Raw genomic sequence first — 18077 nt, 5'->3', positions numbered from 1 at the left:
GGTAGCGAAAAACAGCGTCGTGGCACCCATGAGATCATACGAAGAGGGTTTTTTTTTTCTTTGTGACATTTTTTTTTTCTTTTTAAAATTTTTCTCTTGGGGTTTTGCTGCAAATTTGGCTTTGTTTTCTGAAGGAACCATACCGCCTCTCATTTCATCTTCAATGGAAAATATAAAAATGAAATATAAAATTTATAATTTATTTTTCTGATTTTTAAAATTTTTATAAATAGGTGTCGGTAGGATTTTGTTCGGAAGTTATCGGTGTGTTTATGTTGTTAAATTTCGTTAACTCCCAATAAATTTTAAATAAAGAACTATTTAATTATCTCAATTCATTTACCATTAAACTACTTGAGATTAATTGATCAAAATTTTTAAATAAAAAATATAGATTAAAATAATCTAGCCCAAATTTATTTTGTATATCACATTACACACTACATTATAAAACTATCATGGATAAGAAGTCTGTTGCCTCAACTTGATAAAAATATTCCTTAAATTGCGTCCGTTATTTAAGCTTCCGCTTTTGTAAACTTAATTGAAATGTTTTGTTAAGTTGAAGTTGCGACCCTTTATATTGAATTTATAATTAAGTTGCGCCTACAAAATATATTTTGGACTCCGCCCCTAATTGAAACTTATTCTATTACTGGTTATCTCGATATATCATAGTTGAACTTAGTCTAAGAATATCTCTTAACTCCCACGTTGCACCATTATAACAAGGTGAAAAATTGATCACTTCTGAAGCAAAAGGTGGTTGACTATATAATCAATGTAATCATGGTATTATTTTCATTATGAGCTAATTTATTTATATTTCAGTTCTAGATCTTTAATTAATGTCATTAATATTCGTCTTTAAAGGCACTTCAATGTATATAGTATTTTGTTATTGTCATATAATTAATTTCAGATAATGAAGTTCGTTATAGAGGTACAAAATCAACTCTTAATTAAGAGGTACAAAATCAACTCTTAATTAATTAAAGAGCTTCCGCCCATTAATTTCAAATAATTACCCTTATCCGCACATCATTTCTTGCTTCAATTAAATTTTGCAACTGTGTCCGCAAGGCATCAATATTGTCCTTCAAATAACAGATATACCCTGCTTTGCTAACAATGCAATGAGAAGTGGTGTGGTCGCATGAGAATGAGGTCGAGCAAGCGTTTAAGCGCCGGCAGCTAGCCGCTATTGGCGGTGAAGGTGATACTTAAAAGAGTTAGTTATGGGGGCGCCAAAGCTTCTTGTTTGGAAATAAAGAAAAGGCAAAGTGGAATCAAACAAATTTCACAAGAATGACCTCTTTCAGAAAGATACATGTTAATCTTTGAATAATTAAACAAAGTTACGGCAAACACCGAGGACATAATCATAAACTCTTCCAAAATTTGAAAGACAAAATGGAAATGAAATGATTTATCAATAGAATTGCTCTCTTCTGAATCTAATTAAAGAAGCAATTTCCAGGGATGACAAAACTTGCAACAAGTACTTCTGATAATTTATCGTGCAGCTTGTGTTTGTGCATGTTCCAGAAGTTGACCGACTAATTTGTAAGTACGTCCTGAAAGTCCTTTGGTGTGGTCAATCAATTGCTCATACCTGAGAATGAAAAGGGTAAAAGGCAAGAAAATATGAGATAAAAGTAAGCGGACTGAAACAAAATAGTTAAGTGGAAATTACATAAAAATATAGCTGTGTATTAATCTTACACGTTGGGTTGGGTGGGTTCCATGATAACAGTTCCCGACTTTGCATCAATCTTGGCATCAAGTTTTGAGTTCCGAATAAGATTCACAATCCATCTTTGAGCTTCCTCATAATTTAGATTCAACTTCTCAGCAAGCACTCTGCCACGAATTGGCAAAACAAATTAAATTGCAATCACATGTAAAACAAGTTATTATACCAAGATATTTAAGGAGATCAATACAACCACCACTACCACAAATGCTTTATAGGGGGCAAGTGAATATTTAGTTGGACCAATTCCACATCCTAAAAGCCTGAGTGTCTTTTATATACTTCTAATATCACCGCACATTAGCTCATTGTTTTTCCACAATGTATGATCTCATGGAAGCTTAAGCTTGTTCACAATGCCATTATGCTACAATTCATACAGTAATGTTGCATATTTTCCTTGAAATCATAAAGGATCAATATGATAGGACAGCATAAGCAAAATAGGGCAGCATAAGTAAAGATGTCCAATGATTAAGGCTAAAAATCAATCTCCCCTAGAAAGGGAATTAGTGGATTTTGTTTGTTTACGGATAAAATGCTAGCCAAGCATGACTCCTAAATATACAATTACAGAGAGCAGATACTTACGCCATATCAATGCGTTGATGAATTCGACAATAGGTCTCAAAGATGAATAGCCGAGCATTTTCGAGGAACTCATCTCTCAAAGGAACAGTAGCAAAGTTGCTATCTTCAACTCGTTTGCCAAGGAAAGGATCATTCAATATCACCTGTAACATAAAAAATGTTAGGACAAAAATGGACCAGTGCTGGAAGCCAACATTTTACCAACTACCTGAAATATTAGATGCAAGAAAATGAACACAGCTGACAAAATAATGAATATAAATGAAAAAAAAAGAGAGTATAAAAGCCCACTAACCCCTCCAAATTCTTACTAAGACTCTAAATATCTAATATACACAACACAAAAGATAAAAAGGGGCATATATGATTTGTGTTTTCAAGGGAGATACCAGTATAGTCTGAATCAAACTTACTTCTTCACACTCCTTCATCTTCTTCTGTGCCCCATCAAAGTCATAATTGACGTACACACATGCCAAAAACTCTGTAATGGGATCTTTGTACGAGTTTTGCTCTTGCTGGATAACCTTAATAAAATCTTTGAATTGAGGTCTCCTCCTTTTGTTGACAATGAATGCAGTAGCTAAATAGCGTAAAAGATGGGGAGCATTGGTTTGAATGGCATTTAGATACCTGTAAATTGAAATCCCATCCCTTTAGACAGAGGTAAACAGCAGATTCAACATAAACTATGACTTGCAGTTAAATTAAAGACTGAAAACCAATGCAAGGACCAAACTACTTTTTATTTGGAAAGAGCAAAATCAAACGAAGCTCTAGAGAAACAGACATCTCTTTGGCTTCCAATCATTTTTCATATAATATATGCAAAAATATAAATCTCATGGTCAAAGCAGCAATGCCTAGATGCAGGAGTTCCCGTTAAGGAAGACCATCAACATCATGGCATATCTATTTGTGAGGGGTTACTTTGAAATCTACAATAATTGGTTCGCCCCATACAAGTCCTATCACATCATTAGAGTCTATAACTTGGAAACTGAACATGAATGAAAAAATCAAACGCATTGTCGAGTAACCAGAACATCTAGTGCCTCACAAGAACACATTCATGCAAAAATATGGAAAATGAAAAAAGCAGTAAAATGCCCCTCCCAACGTTAATAGAATTTGAACCCTGCCTAAATGGAGGAGCTCCTGTAAAGAAGGACCATCAAGCACATCTGAGGACTGAGAATGCAATTAAAATAGTCATAATTTTACGAAGAATCAAAAATGAGTTTCTCTACTGAAAGCAAGGAAAAATCTGAAGATGAGACAATGTGTACATAAATTGCCAGCCTAATTTTCATACAATGATCCTACATGTGCATGCACCAGCAGCAGTGTTATAGCAAACCTATGAACTCACTCAGATAATCATATGGTTGTAGAAATCACTAAAACAAAACATTTAATGGAATTGCACTTAACCAGCGAACAATTTTGCGAATGATTGTGAAATTCAGAAAAAAAATAAAAATAAGAAAAATATTTGATTTTAACATGTTAGAATTTCGTGACGTTAAATTCAGCATCATTATCATCCTAGAGGCCAATAAAGCAAAAGGAATAGGTAGGAAATGGCTCACAGATATTCCAACTAAATTACAAGCGTGCAATTGAAAATAAGTCCAAATGGCATGCATACTTATCCTGATTGAACAAGTCAATGATCAGTGTTCTTCCATTATCATGATTGAAAAAGATGAAGAGACTCCAATGCATTAGCCATATCCTACTCTGCATCTGATTTAAAGGTGAAGTGAAACTCTGCAAAAGCAAATAAACAAGTAATATTACCAACTGGCATAAACTTTAGAACGAGACGGCAATAAAACTCTCTGCAAAAAATCAATCATGTAGGAATCAAAAAATACCTTTGGGTCATCAACTTTTTCCTTTAATTGATTAAGTTCTTCAAGAGCAATATCCCAATTCTGCATCAATATCTCAGCCGCCATTTTTCCCCATAATGCACTCAGCCTCCTTTCACTGTTTGTGCACAAGGCCCTGTACTGGTACAGATAGTCAGCAGCCCCAGAGTAGTTCCCACATTCAAACTGAAATTTGGCATACTGATAAAGCGCCTCGATCTGATCCGGGCCAATCTGATTAAAATAAAAAATTTCAAAACTTTAAAAAAACAAAGGTAAATTGGAAGAATGAGAACAAAAAGATAAAATACTCCACTCAACAACAAAGCAAATCCATGATTTTCCCTTTTCTTTTTAGTGAATACAAAAATTGATGGCAGAACCTTGAAAGACAGTCAAATGTATTCAGAATTATAAGATACAGTAGCTGATACACTCACTCTAGAAAAAAAAATTGTATACAAACTCTAATAATAAGCATTGAACTCTAATGCCTTACCCAGCCCAGGCCTATAAGCAACAAAATTCTTATTCTCCCTTATTTGTAACAAATCTAAAAAATTACCAATGTCCTTGGTCTTTAAAACTGTCCACAATAGTAACTTTATTTTAGAAATTTAAAAAAAAAACGAAATTTAGACAAATAAATCGCAAAAAAAGGCAAAAGGAAACCTGGTAACGGTCGTTAAGCATCTGCAAATTGTAGTGCTGGTCATTAGCTCTCAAATCTTGAAAGGAGTTAGGGTTCTGCAAGAACGAAACGATCGGGGCGGCGCGCTCCTCCAGGGCCTTCAAACGAGCGACGACCTCGACCCTCCGCTCGACCATATCCTGCGGGACGTCTTCGGTGTGGTAGAGGCTCTTGTGGATGTCCATCGCGTAGTCGACCATGTTCGTCTTGTTCAAGAGCTCTATCTTCGATTTCAGAATCTGCTCGTCCGGGTACATCTGCCGCTCTTGGAGAAACTCCAGCAGCGGAAACACCAGATGCCGGTCCAGATTCGGCGCGATTCTCTGTGTCAAATCGTACGTCGCCATTGTCGCGTTGAAATTTCGTTCCTCGGCGGCAGCGGCGTCTGCTGCTGCTGTTCTTCTGTAGACGAAGAGCAAACTGAGGACGAGCGTTGGGTTTTTAGGTTTTGTTTCTAGGTCGGCTTTTGTTGATTTTTTATTTTTATTTATTTATATTTATATGTATGTATGTACGTACGTATGTTTGTATAGTAGGAAACGGTAATCTTTACTTTGGCACTTGATGACGTTGACTAGGGGATAAAAGCTTTTAATTGCAAATTTATTTAAAAAGTAGCCACTTAAATATTAGAATAATTTCTATTTATTTTAGATATTATTAATTCTCAAATTTATAGAAAACTTATATATACGAATAGTTTTATTCTAAGTTAAACTATTCAATATATTTAAAATATAAGAATCTCGTACATAATAATATAAATATAATAATAATAATAACAATAATAATAAAAAATACTATATTTTGGTCATTATGTAATAAAATAGTAGTTTCTTAGTAAAATTTATTAAATATATATACTTTACTTTTCAAATTTATATCAATCACAATAATATTACTTATCAAACATCGAGTTATTTTTTTAATCAATAGTTTATTTTATTTGCAACCTATTGAATTAATCACTACATTTCCAAACTAACCCTAAATCTTAGGAACTTGATCAAATGGTGTTTTATACAATTTTTTTTAACTGACCATCTAACTTCAAATCTTAGGACTAAAAATATCAATTTGATTGTTTGACCACCTTGGTTCCTACCTTTCAAAATAATAATAGTTATTTGGAGTTTTGATCATCCTACTTTACATTTTTGACCCTCACCTCTTTAGTATTTAAATTTAAATGAAAAATTAAATAAATTATTAATTTAAATAAAATTATTTTATTTAGCTGACCTAAATTTACATTTTATTTTTTAAAAAAAAAATCCAAGAGATTGTTTAAGCTAGCCAACCCCTTTAATTTTTAAAAAAGGGAAAATTACAGTAAAGGATGACAAAGAGTATGGCCCGAATGATTGGGTTCGGGCTGTGAATAAGAAGGCTTGACCCCAAGTGAGCCCGGCCCGTACCTGTCTAAAACCTTTTGGTCCGGGCTTTGAATAATAAGGTTGGCCCATGCCTCATTACATAATATTACTTTCAAAATTGAAAACCCTTTCGGAGTTGAGCTGCTAACAACCCTTTGAAAATCTTAAGAAACCCCTAAGACTTTAAGATTACTGCTTTAACCTTGTAAAAAGAACGAATTAAAAGTAAAAAAAAATGAGAGAGAAAGATATTTAGTTAAAACATTTTATTATTTTAGTTATTATTAATTATTATTAATATTATTTTTATTAATATTATCATTATTAACATTTATTATTATTATTATTAAATTTTATTAACTTTATTATTTTAGTTATTATTAATTATTGTTATTTATTATTTTTATTAATATTATCATTATTATTATTTATTATTATTATTATTATTATATTTTATTAACTTTATTATTTTAGTTATTATTAATTACTGTTAATACTATTTTTATTAATATTATCATTATTAACATTTATTATTAAATTTTATTAACTTTATTATTTTAGTTACTATTAATTATTGTTATTATTATTTTTAATTAATATCATTTTTATAATAATATTTATACATGTATCTAGATAATGAAAATTACATTATTATTATTATTAAACGTTATTATTAATTATTGTTAATAATAATAACAACAACAACAACAACAATATGATAATATTCTTAATAATGATAAATTAATTATTTTTAATGATAATATTAATAAAAATAAAAATAATTAATAATTACTAAAATAATAAAGTTAATAAAATTTATTATTATTATTATTATTATTATTATTATTATTATTAATGACATTTAAAATGATAAAATTAATTGTGATTTGAATGAAGATAATTTGGAAAATATGAAAAAATTATAGGGATACAAACGTAAACATATATTCAATTCTCATTCCCTCATTTTTATTCACAACCCCCAATGGGAATGAGATTCTCATTCCTTATTCCCAAATTGTGTGGGATCCACATGTTTTATTCTCATTTCTAAATTACATTTTGTCAAATAAACATGAGATTTATTCTCATTCCCCATTCCATGAAGTAAACACACCATTAGACTTATAACACTTAGACTCATACTTGTAACTTTCTCTCTCGACCCTACTCCTTGACTTTTATGGGGTGACTATCTTTGAGAAATTAATTAAAAATTATTTTATTAATTTTTCTCTTGAAAAAATTAAAAAAATGATAATTAGATTCAAATAAAGCCAAGAACTTTTCAAGAATAAATAAGATAATGAAGATGTAAAGCTTCAAATTTACTAACTAGATATTTCAAAAGGTTCAACTACAATCGTAAAGAAAGGAAAACAATTAAAAAGGAGTCATAATGGAGTGATAATTGAATTTTTTATAGAATCATAATAGAGAGAATTTTTCGAATGACCAATGGTTAGAGATTACAATGAGTTTAGAGAGAGAAACAGTTCACACAAAAACATAAAATGCAATGCGTTTGGTATTATTTTTTATATAGTGTTTTTTTATTTTTTTTAATAGAACAATAATGATTGGTTTTTGATACAAATAAAAACATGTTTGATAGCTTGTTTTTAAACTAATGTCTGAAAATGAAAACTGTAAAAATGTGTTTAGTATTTTTTCTGGAAAAATAAAAAAAATTATTTGGTATATATATTTTTAAAAATTATGCTTCGATAATTACATTATAAAAATATATGTATCTAATTTTAATGCATTTTCAAAATAAAAATTTAGTTAAAATTTAAGAAAAATATTATCCATTGATTTTGTAAATTTCCTATGTTTTAATTTTGTATTTAAGTGATTTGGAGAATTTTAAAGTTTTATTTATATTAAGATAGTTTTTATTATTTTATAAATGTATGCATAGCATTTTTACATTACAAATTTATTATATTAAAATAAGCTATTTATCTAACAAACATGTAGGACCTATTAGATTTTGAGGAAATTATTGCATTACAAGCGTGGGACCCGTAATAATAGAAAACAAAAAAGAAAATAAAACGCCAATTTGGCATTCTCTACCATTAGGAAGAAAAAGTGAAAATCAAAAACTTTTTTATTTTTTTATTTTTTATTTATGGTTCAAAAGCACATCCACCAGACAAGTTTTACATTTTTATGCTTTCAAAAAACAAAAAAGGGTTAGCCAAAAACGATACCAAACACACCTTATTATGTGGAGTTTGTCCAAAAGGTTATTTGTGGCATTTTATGGGCTATATTTAGAAAGGGGGTTTTAACGGGAAAAATTAAAGGGTGGCAAGAGCTTATAAATAATCACAACCCACGATCTCAAAGCCTCTCAAGCTTTCAGAGCATGGGTTCCCAATTGTTGGAATTTAGTTTTCTGCCTAATTTTCCTATATGATTCCACAATTGCTTCTCTACTTTAGCCAATGATTCTTGAGAATCTTCTTTCTTCCCTTCAAAGATAAAGAGATTCATTGAGTGAGAAGTAACCCAACACAATGGTATAAAAAGTTCCATTCTTGCCTTGCTTCTTTTTGCTGCCAAGACTTGAGAAAGCTGTGATATTCCACATCTTCTGTGATGCTTTACAATTAAGAAGGGCATTAGTAGTGCTTCTCTCCTTGTTTGCCACACCTTTGACACCAAGGCTACTGGCCTACTGCAGGACTTTTTTCTACCATAAGTTCTCTGCTGTATCTACATTCACCTTAAACCATCTTATTGAAGGAAGTTCCAAATCTGGTTTGCTCAGAAGCTCTAACTTGAAGACAAAGAGATTCTTGAGAGTCTTCTTTCTCAAGATTAAAAAACTAGGTGGTCGCCCTGAGAGCAGTAATTAGAGACTCTGGGGAACATTTTGTAGCAGCAGCTACTCAAAAGCAATCTGGCTTTTATGGAGATGTACCAGCTGCAGAAGCAGAAGCAATTAAACTAGGACTTGAAACTGCAGAAACTGCTAATTGTATGCCTTTGATAATTAAATTTGATTGTCAAGAGGTCGTGGACTTGATTGCGGGGAGAAAATGCAGCAAATTTGAAATTGTTTGGACCATCTCACGCATTCAAGAAAGACCAAGAAGGCTAAACCACACTACATTGCGACACATTTCAAGGTTATGTAACGGCATTGCCCATTCACTTGCCAAAATGGTTCTAAACATTGTAAAACTTGTAATGTGGCTAGATAATTGTACATCTCATCTTTTGTATTTATTTTCAAGGTTGAATCAATGAAAGCTAAACTTTTCTATAAAAAAAAAAGAAATTTTCTTCTTAATTTAAATGGGTAGAGATAGATATCTCTCTCTACATTAAGATGAGTGGAGTAAACATTTCTCTGTATTAAGCGAGTATAGAAATTTAGGATTTAGGTTATGTTATAATAACGTATTAAGTGTGTGATATTTCCACCACACACTTTTTGTAAATGCATTCCACTTCTATCAAAATAATTACAAAAAATCACATAATTCTTAAAAATTTCAAACAAAGAAAAATTAGAGACTTAATTTCTTAAATGTATTTTAATTTTTTTGTGATTTAGATTTTTTTTTATATATTTGACTATTAAGACTACATTACCCTAAGTTTAAATTGACTATTTTACCCTTAGAAAGTAAAAATATTAAAAATGCACCACTTCAATATTTTTTTTTAATTTTTGTATAAAATTCATTGTTGTATAAATGATGTGTCAATACTACTTTATTAATATGCATGATTATGATCTTTAATCAAACCAACACAAGGTCTTTATGATACAGTACTCTTTAATCAAACCAACACATGGGATGAGTTTTCACAAATAGTGGGATGAAAATATCCTACTCTTTAAATATCAATATAATTTCAATTGTTACATATCAGTGTATAAAAAGAAAAAACTTATAAATCATCATTCATTTTTTTTCTTCTTAAAAATTATTCTTTCCCAAAATAAGTCTAAAATCTTAATCTTTTTCAAGTTACAACTAATATTTTATTTTCATCATTTTGTTTTAATAAATTCCCATTTCTATTTCTTGTTTCTATTTTTGTCTGTTGCATAACCTTTTCACGTCCAATGTTTAAATTAGGACTTTTGTTAAGGGTCACGATATAAAAATAGAAAACTTAATAGTGTTATACCTATTTTGTTTGTTTCGTTGTATTGTTATATGGAAAAAAAAAAGTGACACAGACAATAATGATTGTGCTTAAAGATTTAGAAATTTAAATCATAATTTTTTTCTTAAAAAAAAACTCTAAAAATTATTATTTAAAAACCACTCAGTCAAATTCCCGTAAGCTTAAAAATATTTATTTAGTGAAATTTAAAATTATTTTCTTAATAAATTTGTCGTTGTTTAATTTTTATTAATTTCCTTTTACACTAATATTTGATAAATTATTATTATATATCTAAATATGACAATTAATCTAGTATGGATTATGTTGGATGACTCATTGATTTTATGGATTGATATTAGAAATGCTGGCAGGAAGTTGTGCTTCCAAAAATAGCTTTAAATAAGCAAATATTACTCAATTGAGTGTAGCTAGCTTACGTGCACTACTAGCAAAGAAACTGTATGATGAATTAGCTGTTAGCTGTTAGCATCAAAATCAATGTACAATATTCCATTTCCATTACAGACTGCTTATTGCTTTTTTTCTATAATAAGAAGGATCACTGAGTTGCTGGTTCTGTTTCCTTTTGCTCTCTGTACCATAATTATAAAAAATCTTGCGTTTCACCACCCCAACGCTCTAAAAGCCAAAGAAAGACAAGCCAGGTGATAGCAAAAACATGAAGTGTTACAAAAACTTTACTTTCATCATTCTTGCTTCTCTCATTCTGTCTTCCCATCTCTATAATCTTGTCAATGCTGATGATTCTGAAGTGGGTATGGTCTCTTTCTTTTGGATCTCTTGGATTCTATTTTCTTTTGTTTCCTTTTTAAACTCTTGGGCAATCCATTGTTAATGTGCTTGCATGTAATTGAAATCTACATCATATTTTTTTTGTGTTTTGATTTTGTTCAAGTCTTCTTGTGTTCTTGTCTAAACAATTGCATAAGCTATTCATGACTGTGCATGCTTTTATTTATGGTTCAGTTTGAATAAAGAAAGAATTACCTTCTTTGCTTTGTAACGGCTAATTTGTTCAAATTCATTATTTACCTTGAGAAAGTAAATCTTGATTTTGTACTTTTGTACTTTTGTTTTATTCACTTTGGTTATGCTTTCTCTAAATTCTGTTTATTTCCTAGGACTAAAGCAAAGGAGAAATTCTCTTTCTTTCGCTCCCTTTTGTCTCTTAATTATTTCTTCTAATATTGATTCTTGAAAAATCCTGAATGCACCACCCCTGCAAGTATCAAGAAAGTGGAATGAATTTAAATCACATGTAGGCTATATAGCATTGGTTTAATTAAGGTCATGCTGTAATCTGTTTTCGAACTTCTTCATGTCTTTTGTTATAATTAGTAGTTGTGACGATATTTCCATTGAATATTACAGATGATGAAACTGCATTTTCCTATAAAGAGGAAACCGGCAAAGGGCCAAGAGAATGGGGCAAGATCAACCCACATTGGCGAGTTTGTGGGATTGGAAAACTTCAGTCTCCGATTGATCTTTTGAACCAAAGGGTGCAAGTTTTACCTGCCCTCGGAAAATTGAAAAGGGACTATAAACCAGCTCCTGCTGTCGTCAAGAACAGGGGACACGACATTTGTGTAAACAAAAACAACCACTGGCAGTATATGCTTTATTATCTTACTAGTTACAACATAATTATATCTTACTAGTTACTGCATTAACATTCTACTCTATGAAATGTTGTAGCTTGTCAAATGATTGGTGTTTAAATTAGATGGTGTTGTGGTTGTTAAAAAAAATCATCTATAAACTACGTCACATTGTTTTGCAATAAGCCTTGTTATCTGAAATAAGTGTTTGGTCAGGTGTGGTGGAGAGGAGACGCAGGAAAAATGAACATCAATGGGACAGTTTACAAACTGCTCCAGTGTCATTGGCATACCCCCTCTGAGCATACTTTCAATGGCTCTAGGTATTCAAGACATCTACTAGTATATCAAAAGATTTACTGCTATTGTTCCTAGTATGGACTGTGTCAATCATACACTTTGGTATGTCATTGAAAAAAAACGGTGATTTTCTTGGGCTGTTAACATCTAATGTTTGTTTCGCTGACTATCAGTTACGAAATGGAACTTCATTTAGTTCATCTAAGCTCCGATGGAAAATTAGCAGTTACTGGCATTGTTTACGAATACGGCAGGCCTGATCCCTTCCTTTCAAAGGTAAGTACTGTGATAATTTTATTTCTGTTCGAATGATTCAGTTCGTTTAAAGTTCTAAATCTCAGTTTCGTGCAGCTGCTGCATCACATAAAATCACTAGGGAAAGAAGAAAAAGAAGTGGGGATTGTTAATCCAGGAGACATAAAATTCGGGAGCAGAAAGTATTACAGATACATAGGTTCACTGACAGTTCCTCCTTGTACCGAAGGCGTTATTTGGACCATAGGAAATAAGGTCTTTTTAGCAACATCATGATGACGACGACGATGATGATGTTATAAATTTTTCAATTATTCGATGCACTCGTTTTCGTATTTACTAAGATAAATTATCACTATGCTTGTGCTGTTCAGGTGAGGACAGTTTCAAGGGAGCAAGTGAGAGCACTCAAGGAAGAAGTTCATGATGTAAGGCACTCATATAGGCTATAGCACAGCTGGTTAGGTTCTGTTTAAGTTGATCATTCATTTGAATTCTTAATGGTTGTTCTTTTCTTTTATTCTTCAGGGTTATGAGAAAAATGCGAGGCCAACCAATGAACTGAATGGAAGACCAATTTGGTTTTACTCTCCATTTCATGGAGAGAATTGATTGAGGTTCCAATAAAGATTAGGTTTATGTTAGCGGCCCCAGAAGTTCAGCTAATAATGTGGGGTTTGAGGGTTAGTGAGATTTAAATAGTGTGAGGGCACTCAAGTGTTACTTATTTACAGTCTTGATGAGCTGGATAGCTGAGGTGGCATTTGTGGGCCCAGAGATGCAGTATCAGTTGGGCGGTTGTAATACAACTGTGGCTGTCTAAGAGAGAAGAGTCCACTGGAGAGATTTGTTCTTCCTAATGAAATTTTTATCTTTTATGCAATTATTGCATCGATTTGAGGTGATCCTAATGAAAATAAGAAAAGAAAGCATCTTTCGCTGAATGACAACTTTTTTTTTTTTTTTAAACAGTTTCTGGTTTTTGGTTCTTTCCCAACGATTCACTTGCCATTGAGATTTCTTGTTGATGAAGCTTGAAGCTTCGATCGCAGCAGATACGATGTAATGGTTGAAATACAAGAACCAAGAACCATATGATTCATTAAGTTTGTCATCTAATCTAGGAATGGAATGTGATATGGTTGATAGCGATTATCAACACATATCCTCTATGGCCCATCCTTTTAGGCATAAGCAACACTGAAACCACAAAAGAATTTATGCTTTCAAGCACATACCCCTTCTTCATTAGTTCACTCACTTGTTTTTAAAGATCCTTTGTCTACTCGGGATTACTTCTATAGGTTTGTCTGTTTGGGATTGATGCTCCGGTTATGAAGTCAATTTGATTCTTAATTCCCCTTATTGGTGGTAAACCATTTGATATCTCTTTGAGAAATATATCTTCAAATTCTTGCAAAAGAGGAACAATAACACTAGGTAAAGATAATCCGCTCAGCTGCCCAAACGCGCTATTAATTCATTAGTATTTAAACAAGCCTCTTTATACAAAAGTATAATTATAGGCTGTTTTAAAATTAAAAATCTTTTGGTATTATTCTTCTTTGTATATAAATTCACTTGTTTTCTCCTTTTTTCTCATAAACTAAAATCTCCTTTCTTCTTTCACTTTTTTTTTCCTCTCCTTTTAGTTTAGCCCTTCTTGATTTTGAACTCTTACTCTCCTTTTTACTGTCTCTCTATTTTTTCAATGTCATTTGATCATCATACACTTCTTGGAGATAAAGGTACAAGAGTAATGAATTTTTCATTAAATATAAAAAAGTATCTATTTGTATAACTATCATGAATTATATGCCTATCAAATTGCCATGGTTGCCCTAAAAGAATATGTCGTGCATGTGTTAGCACCGCATCACACATAAATTAAACTTTATACTTCTTAATTGAGAATGGAAAAAATACTTGTTTATTTATTTTAATTTCTCCAAAATCATTCGGTCATTGTAGTTTATATGGCTTAGGATGTTTAAACTTTTCAAATTCAATTTTTCAACTAAAATAGTGCTAGCCCATTGTTACAGCTCCTGCCATCAATAATCACGTTACATATCCTATTATTAACATAACATCTCATGTGAAAGATATTTTCACGTTATACCTTCTCATCCTCTTATAAGCTCATACTATCTTTCATTTTTCCATTTTAGTTTACTCTTTCAACTCTTTATTGAACCTAAAAGAACTCAATCAAAATTTCTTATTGCTCAAACTTCGATCCCAGCGAATAAGATGTAATGGTTGAAAATACAAACCAGTTTCACTGATATTTGAGAAATATTTTACATATATTCCCACAAAATCAACTTAAGAGCTGCACTACGCAATTAAATTCTGGGGGTAGTAATTCAAATACAAGTGGACTTAAAATGTACCTCCTCTACATATGACTTAGGAGTAAATATATTTCTCAAATATTAGTGGCAGCAGGTTCTCGACCCTAGTAAATATATATTTCCAAACTATATTTGGTATACATTTTGCTTATATTCTATCTTTAATAAAGATAAAATTATAAATTTTTATACAATCTTATTTTGTATAAATTGAAGTTACATAATCTAATCAGTGAATTTATACTTCATCAGTTTGAATAAAATTAACTTGCATAAAAATTTGAGTAAATGGATATATTAGCAGAGCAGATTTATACACGCTTCTTCCAAACTATAAATACAGGCTCTAATTTTGTAGATGGTAACCATTCAAGGTTGTAATATCTATAAATGTCAATAATTGAAAAAAAAAAAAAAAGCTTTTGCTTTTGTATTAAAAGTTCACCAATTGAGCATCAATAACAAAGCAATTAAGTACAGATGCAGATGAACCAAAAGTGACGTTGTCCATTTCGAAACTGATAAACAACCGGGAGACAAATAACTATAAAAATAAACCAAATATCATATAGTAATAAACAAACCATAACACTGATTTTATTTAACTAAGAGGTAAACTACAGCCACGCAGCTTATCCACATTAAAACATCGAAAACACCTAAAACGTTACATCACATTCACACCAAATCCACGATTCAAAGTTATTAAACAACAAATTTTAAAAACCTAAGCAATGAGGAATGGCAGAACAGCCAGCATGAAATTCTCGTAAGTGAAAGTTGCAGATCCAGAGTACGTAGTATCCCTCTCCTTAAATTTCTCCGTTAACCCCTGCAATATAATTAATTAACAAATCCGTTATCAGTGTAAGCAAATGTTTGAAGATGATCATATTTTATCGTCCCATTAAACGATCGCTTATTTAATGATAGTAAAATGATGGTTAAACATATATAGAAGCGCAAGCTCACCTTAACCGTGAGACAGCACCTGCATTTGAAAAAGGCAAAATAGAAACGTGATTAGAAATATACTCAAAGATAATCATTTATTGGATTAAAAGGTCGCAAGAGGTACTATCATGAGAACATACTCGATGAAGTTATCATATTCAATGGCCTTGCTTTTGCCACCAGTTTTGTCAAACTTAGTGACAAGCAAGTCCAATACCACGGGTGAAACCGCAAGACCTAGACTCATAAGAGCCTCCCGCAACTCATTCGTATCAATCTTTCCACTCCTGTCCCTGTCCACTTTCTCAAACATGGCCTGTAGCAATTCCAAAATTGCAAATTACCAAACAAAAAACTCATATTGAAAACGGTTTTGGTCTTGTATATGCATCCTAAGAAATTATAAAATCAGAATTATAATTACCCTCCAGTTTTGAAGACTGTGAAACACTTGGATGAACTCCTTAGGCCCTGTATCCAAATAGCAAGAAGAAGTCAAAAAGAACTTACGCCACATGTGGGCCAGCCGTAAAAAAATCCCAGCCGCCCAAGAAAAAAATCTACTCCCTAAATCTACAGTCAGGAATTTATAAAAACAGATCACGTGGGGTCCATTTCCTATAAACAATGGAAGAATCCACAATTGTAATCTTTATTGCACACCACGTCATAAATTAATTAATAATAAAGGCATACACTGCTGCACTTTATTCTTAAAGTGGTCCCACGGCAATTGTAAAATCCAAATTGGTGAAAACTAGTTAACCGCCCAACAGCCAACCACGCCATTACTAGGGGTGTTTTAGTCATTCTAATAGAACGAATCAGCCACATGTTATCCACGTGTCGTAATCGGTATACGCAACCGGAATGTGCAGAAGTTCGACTTGCATATGGCGCGTTTCAGCATTTATCCAGTTTATTTGCTAACATGCGCAAATGCAAAAGAAAAAATAAAATTGAATTTCAAAGTTAACCAAAAAAACAAGCTCACCGATTTTTCTCGCGTTAGTGTTGGTGAATGTGTACATAAGCAGACGAACGGTTCTCAAGCTGAAGCTCTGATTGTAAGAAGACAAGGCTCCTTGCAACTCCTTATCGTCGATGAGGCCGCTGTTGTCCCGGTCGGCCAACTGGAAGCACGCCACGATGTTCGGATCCGTTCCGGGAGGGAAACTGGACGGCATTAGAGATGCAAACGGATTACCGTACGATCCCGGAGCCGGCGGATAGCCGCCTGGAGCAGAAGCAGGAGCCGGAGAAGGCCCGCCGTAAGAGGGTGCGGACGGAGCCGCGTGTGGCCGTGCCCCGTAGGGCTGAGCCGTCGGCGGTGCGCCGTACTGAGCAGAGTAGGGCTGAGCCGTCGGCGGCGCGCCGTACTGAGCAGAGTAGGGCTGAGAACTCGGCGGCCCGCCGTGATGGGAAGCGTAGCCCTGAGAACTCGGAGGCTGTGCGGAGCCGTAGCCGTAGCCGGGCGGAGGTTGGGGATAGCCGGACATGTTGTGGAATCTCGAGAGAGAGCCGACGCGTCTTAAGTTTCTTCGGTTGAATTTGTTTTCTTGAAGACGAAGAAGGGGATCGTGTTTTATAAACAAGGGGGCCTTATGAATTTGGGTTCAAAGTTTGATATTATTGCGGAATTGCCATTTTAATATTCATTGAAACGCGTCGTTGAATAAACTCGAAGCTTAGCATTTAATATATAGTACGGCTCTTTTAATTTGCCATTATTAAAAAAAAAAAGTAAAAACCATCAAAGCAAGAAAATCAACACCGTTGATATTTTAACATGTGTCAAAAGCCGCTAAATAATTTTGTCTTTTTCGTTTTACAATATTATTTTGGTCGGTAGTACAGTAAATACGAATACAGTTAGGAAATGTATCAATTTAAAAATAATGATTAATTGGATTCTTATCTAAAGTAGTTTTCTTTTAGGATTTAACTTGTTAATAAATAAATAAATAAATAAATTATACTTCTACAATCACTGTCTACAATTCGATTATATTTGGTTTCATGAGTTGCGTTCGGTTAAAAAATTCATGAATTAATATGTTTTGATTCGATTTTTGCCCATAATAAAACCAACTCGGATATTAACTATTGTAAGCGATAATTGACTAACTGTTATCAATTGAGTGAATATTTGAACTTT

The 18077-nt window shown here is 32.4% G+C and overlaps 3 protein-coding genes across 3 annotated transcripts; 1 reads left to right on the top strand and 2 right to left on the bottom strand.

The window, feature by feature from the left end:
- Window positions 1–1316: 1316 nt before the first annotated feature.
- Window positions 1317–5387, bottom strand: LOC102609822 (eukaryotic translation initiation factor 3 subunit E). The gene is made up of 7 exons (XM_052434166.1): window positions 4897–5387; window positions 4228–4458; window positions 3999–4120; window positions 2761–2980; window positions 2348–2490; window positions 1726–1863; window positions 1317–1615 (listed from the first exon to the last, which is right to left on the bottom strand). Exons 1-7 carry the CDS (start codon window positions 5260–5262, stop codon window positions 1516–1518), a joined length of 1320 nt encoding a protein of 439 aa, XP_052290126.1. The 5' UTR covers window positions 5263–5387; the 3' UTR covers window positions 1317–1515.
- Window positions 5388–10940: 5553 nt separating this feature from the next.
- Window positions 10941–13570, top strand: LOC102629626 (alpha carbonic anhydrase 4-like). Its single transcript, XM_006489809.4, has 7 exons — window positions 10941–11207; window positions 11824–12041; window positions 12270–12376; window positions 12527–12629; window positions 12705–12863; window positions 12983–13036; window positions 13137–13570. The coding sequence occupies exons 1-7, from the start codon at window positions 11111–11113 to the stop codon at window positions 13218–13220; spliced, it is 822 nt and encodes a 273-aa protein (XP_006489872.2). The 5' UTR covers window positions 10941–11110; the 3' UTR covers window positions 13221–13570.
- Window positions 13571–15534: 1964 nt separating this feature from the next.
- Window positions 15535–17486, bottom strand: LOC102628484 (calcium-binding protein CBP-like). The gene is made up of 5 exons (XM_006489805.4): window positions 16914–17486; window positions 16344–16390; window positions 16060–16235; window positions 15938–15956; window positions 15535–15797 (listed from the first exon to the last, which is right to left on the bottom strand). The coding sequence occupies exons 1-5, from the start codon at window positions 17416–17418 to the stop codon at window positions 15693–15695; spliced, it is 852 nt and encodes a 283-aa protein (XP_006489868.2). The 5' UTR covers window positions 17419–17486; the 3' UTR covers window positions 15535–15692.
- Between the last annotated feature and the right edge of the window lie 591 nt (window positions 17487–18077).

The sequence above is a fragment of the Citrus sinensis genome, chromosome 9 (genome assembly GCF_022201045.2).
Source record: "Citrus sinensis cultivar Valencia sweet orange chromosome 9, DVS_A1.0, whole genome shotgun sequence".
Classification (NCBI taxonomy): Eukaryota; Viridiplantae; Streptophyta; class Magnoliopsida; order Sapindales; family Rutaceae; genus Citrus; species Citrus sinensis.
This window is presented reverse-complemented; position numbering and strand designations above follow the sequence as displayed.

What these genes read in the sequence shown, in the direction of transcription:
- LOC102628484 (XM_006489805.4), bottom strand. Translation starts at nt 17,418, where the DNA reads ATGTCCGGCTATCCCCAACCTCCGCCCGGCTACGGCTACGGCTCCGCA. An exon ending in CACTAACGCGAGAAAAATCG is followed by an intron (nt 16,391 to 16,913) that starts GTGAGCTTGTTT and finishes ATTTGGATACAG; the next exon opens with GGCCTAAGGAGTTCATCCAA. An exon ending in ACAGTCTTCAAAACTGGAGG is followed by an intron (nt 16,236 to 16,343) that starts GTAATTATAATT and finishes GAATTGCTACAG; the next exon opens with GCCATGTTTGAGAAAGTGGA.
- LOC102629626 (XM_006489809.4), top strand. Translation starts at nt 11,111, where the DNA reads ATGAAGTGTTACAAAAACTTTACTTTCATCATTCTTGCTTCTCTCATT. An exon ending in CTGATCCCTTCCTTTCAAAG is followed by an intron (nt 12,630 to 12,704) that starts GTAAGTACTGTG and finishes AGTTTCGTGCAG; the next exon opens with CTGCTGCATCACATAAAATC. An exon ending in TTTGGACCATAGGAAATAAG is followed by an intron (nt 12,864 to 12,982) that starts GTCTTTTTAGCA and finishes TGTGCTGTTCAG; the next exon opens with GTGAGGACAGTTTCAAGGGA.
- LOC102609822 (XM_052434166.1), bottom strand. Translation starts at nt 5,262, where the DNA reads ATGGCGACGTACGATTTGACACAGAGAATCGCGCCGAATCTGGACCGG. An exon ending in GACTTGTTCAATCAGGATAA is followed by an intron (nt 2,981 to 3,998) that starts GTATGCATGCCA and finishes TTCAATTTACAG; the next exon opens with GTATCTAAATGCCATTCAAA. An exon ending in GAACCCACCCAACCCAACGT is followed by an intron (nt 1,616 to 1,725) that starts GTAAGATTAATA and finishes TTTCATTCTCAG; the next exon opens with GTATGAGCAATTGATTGACC.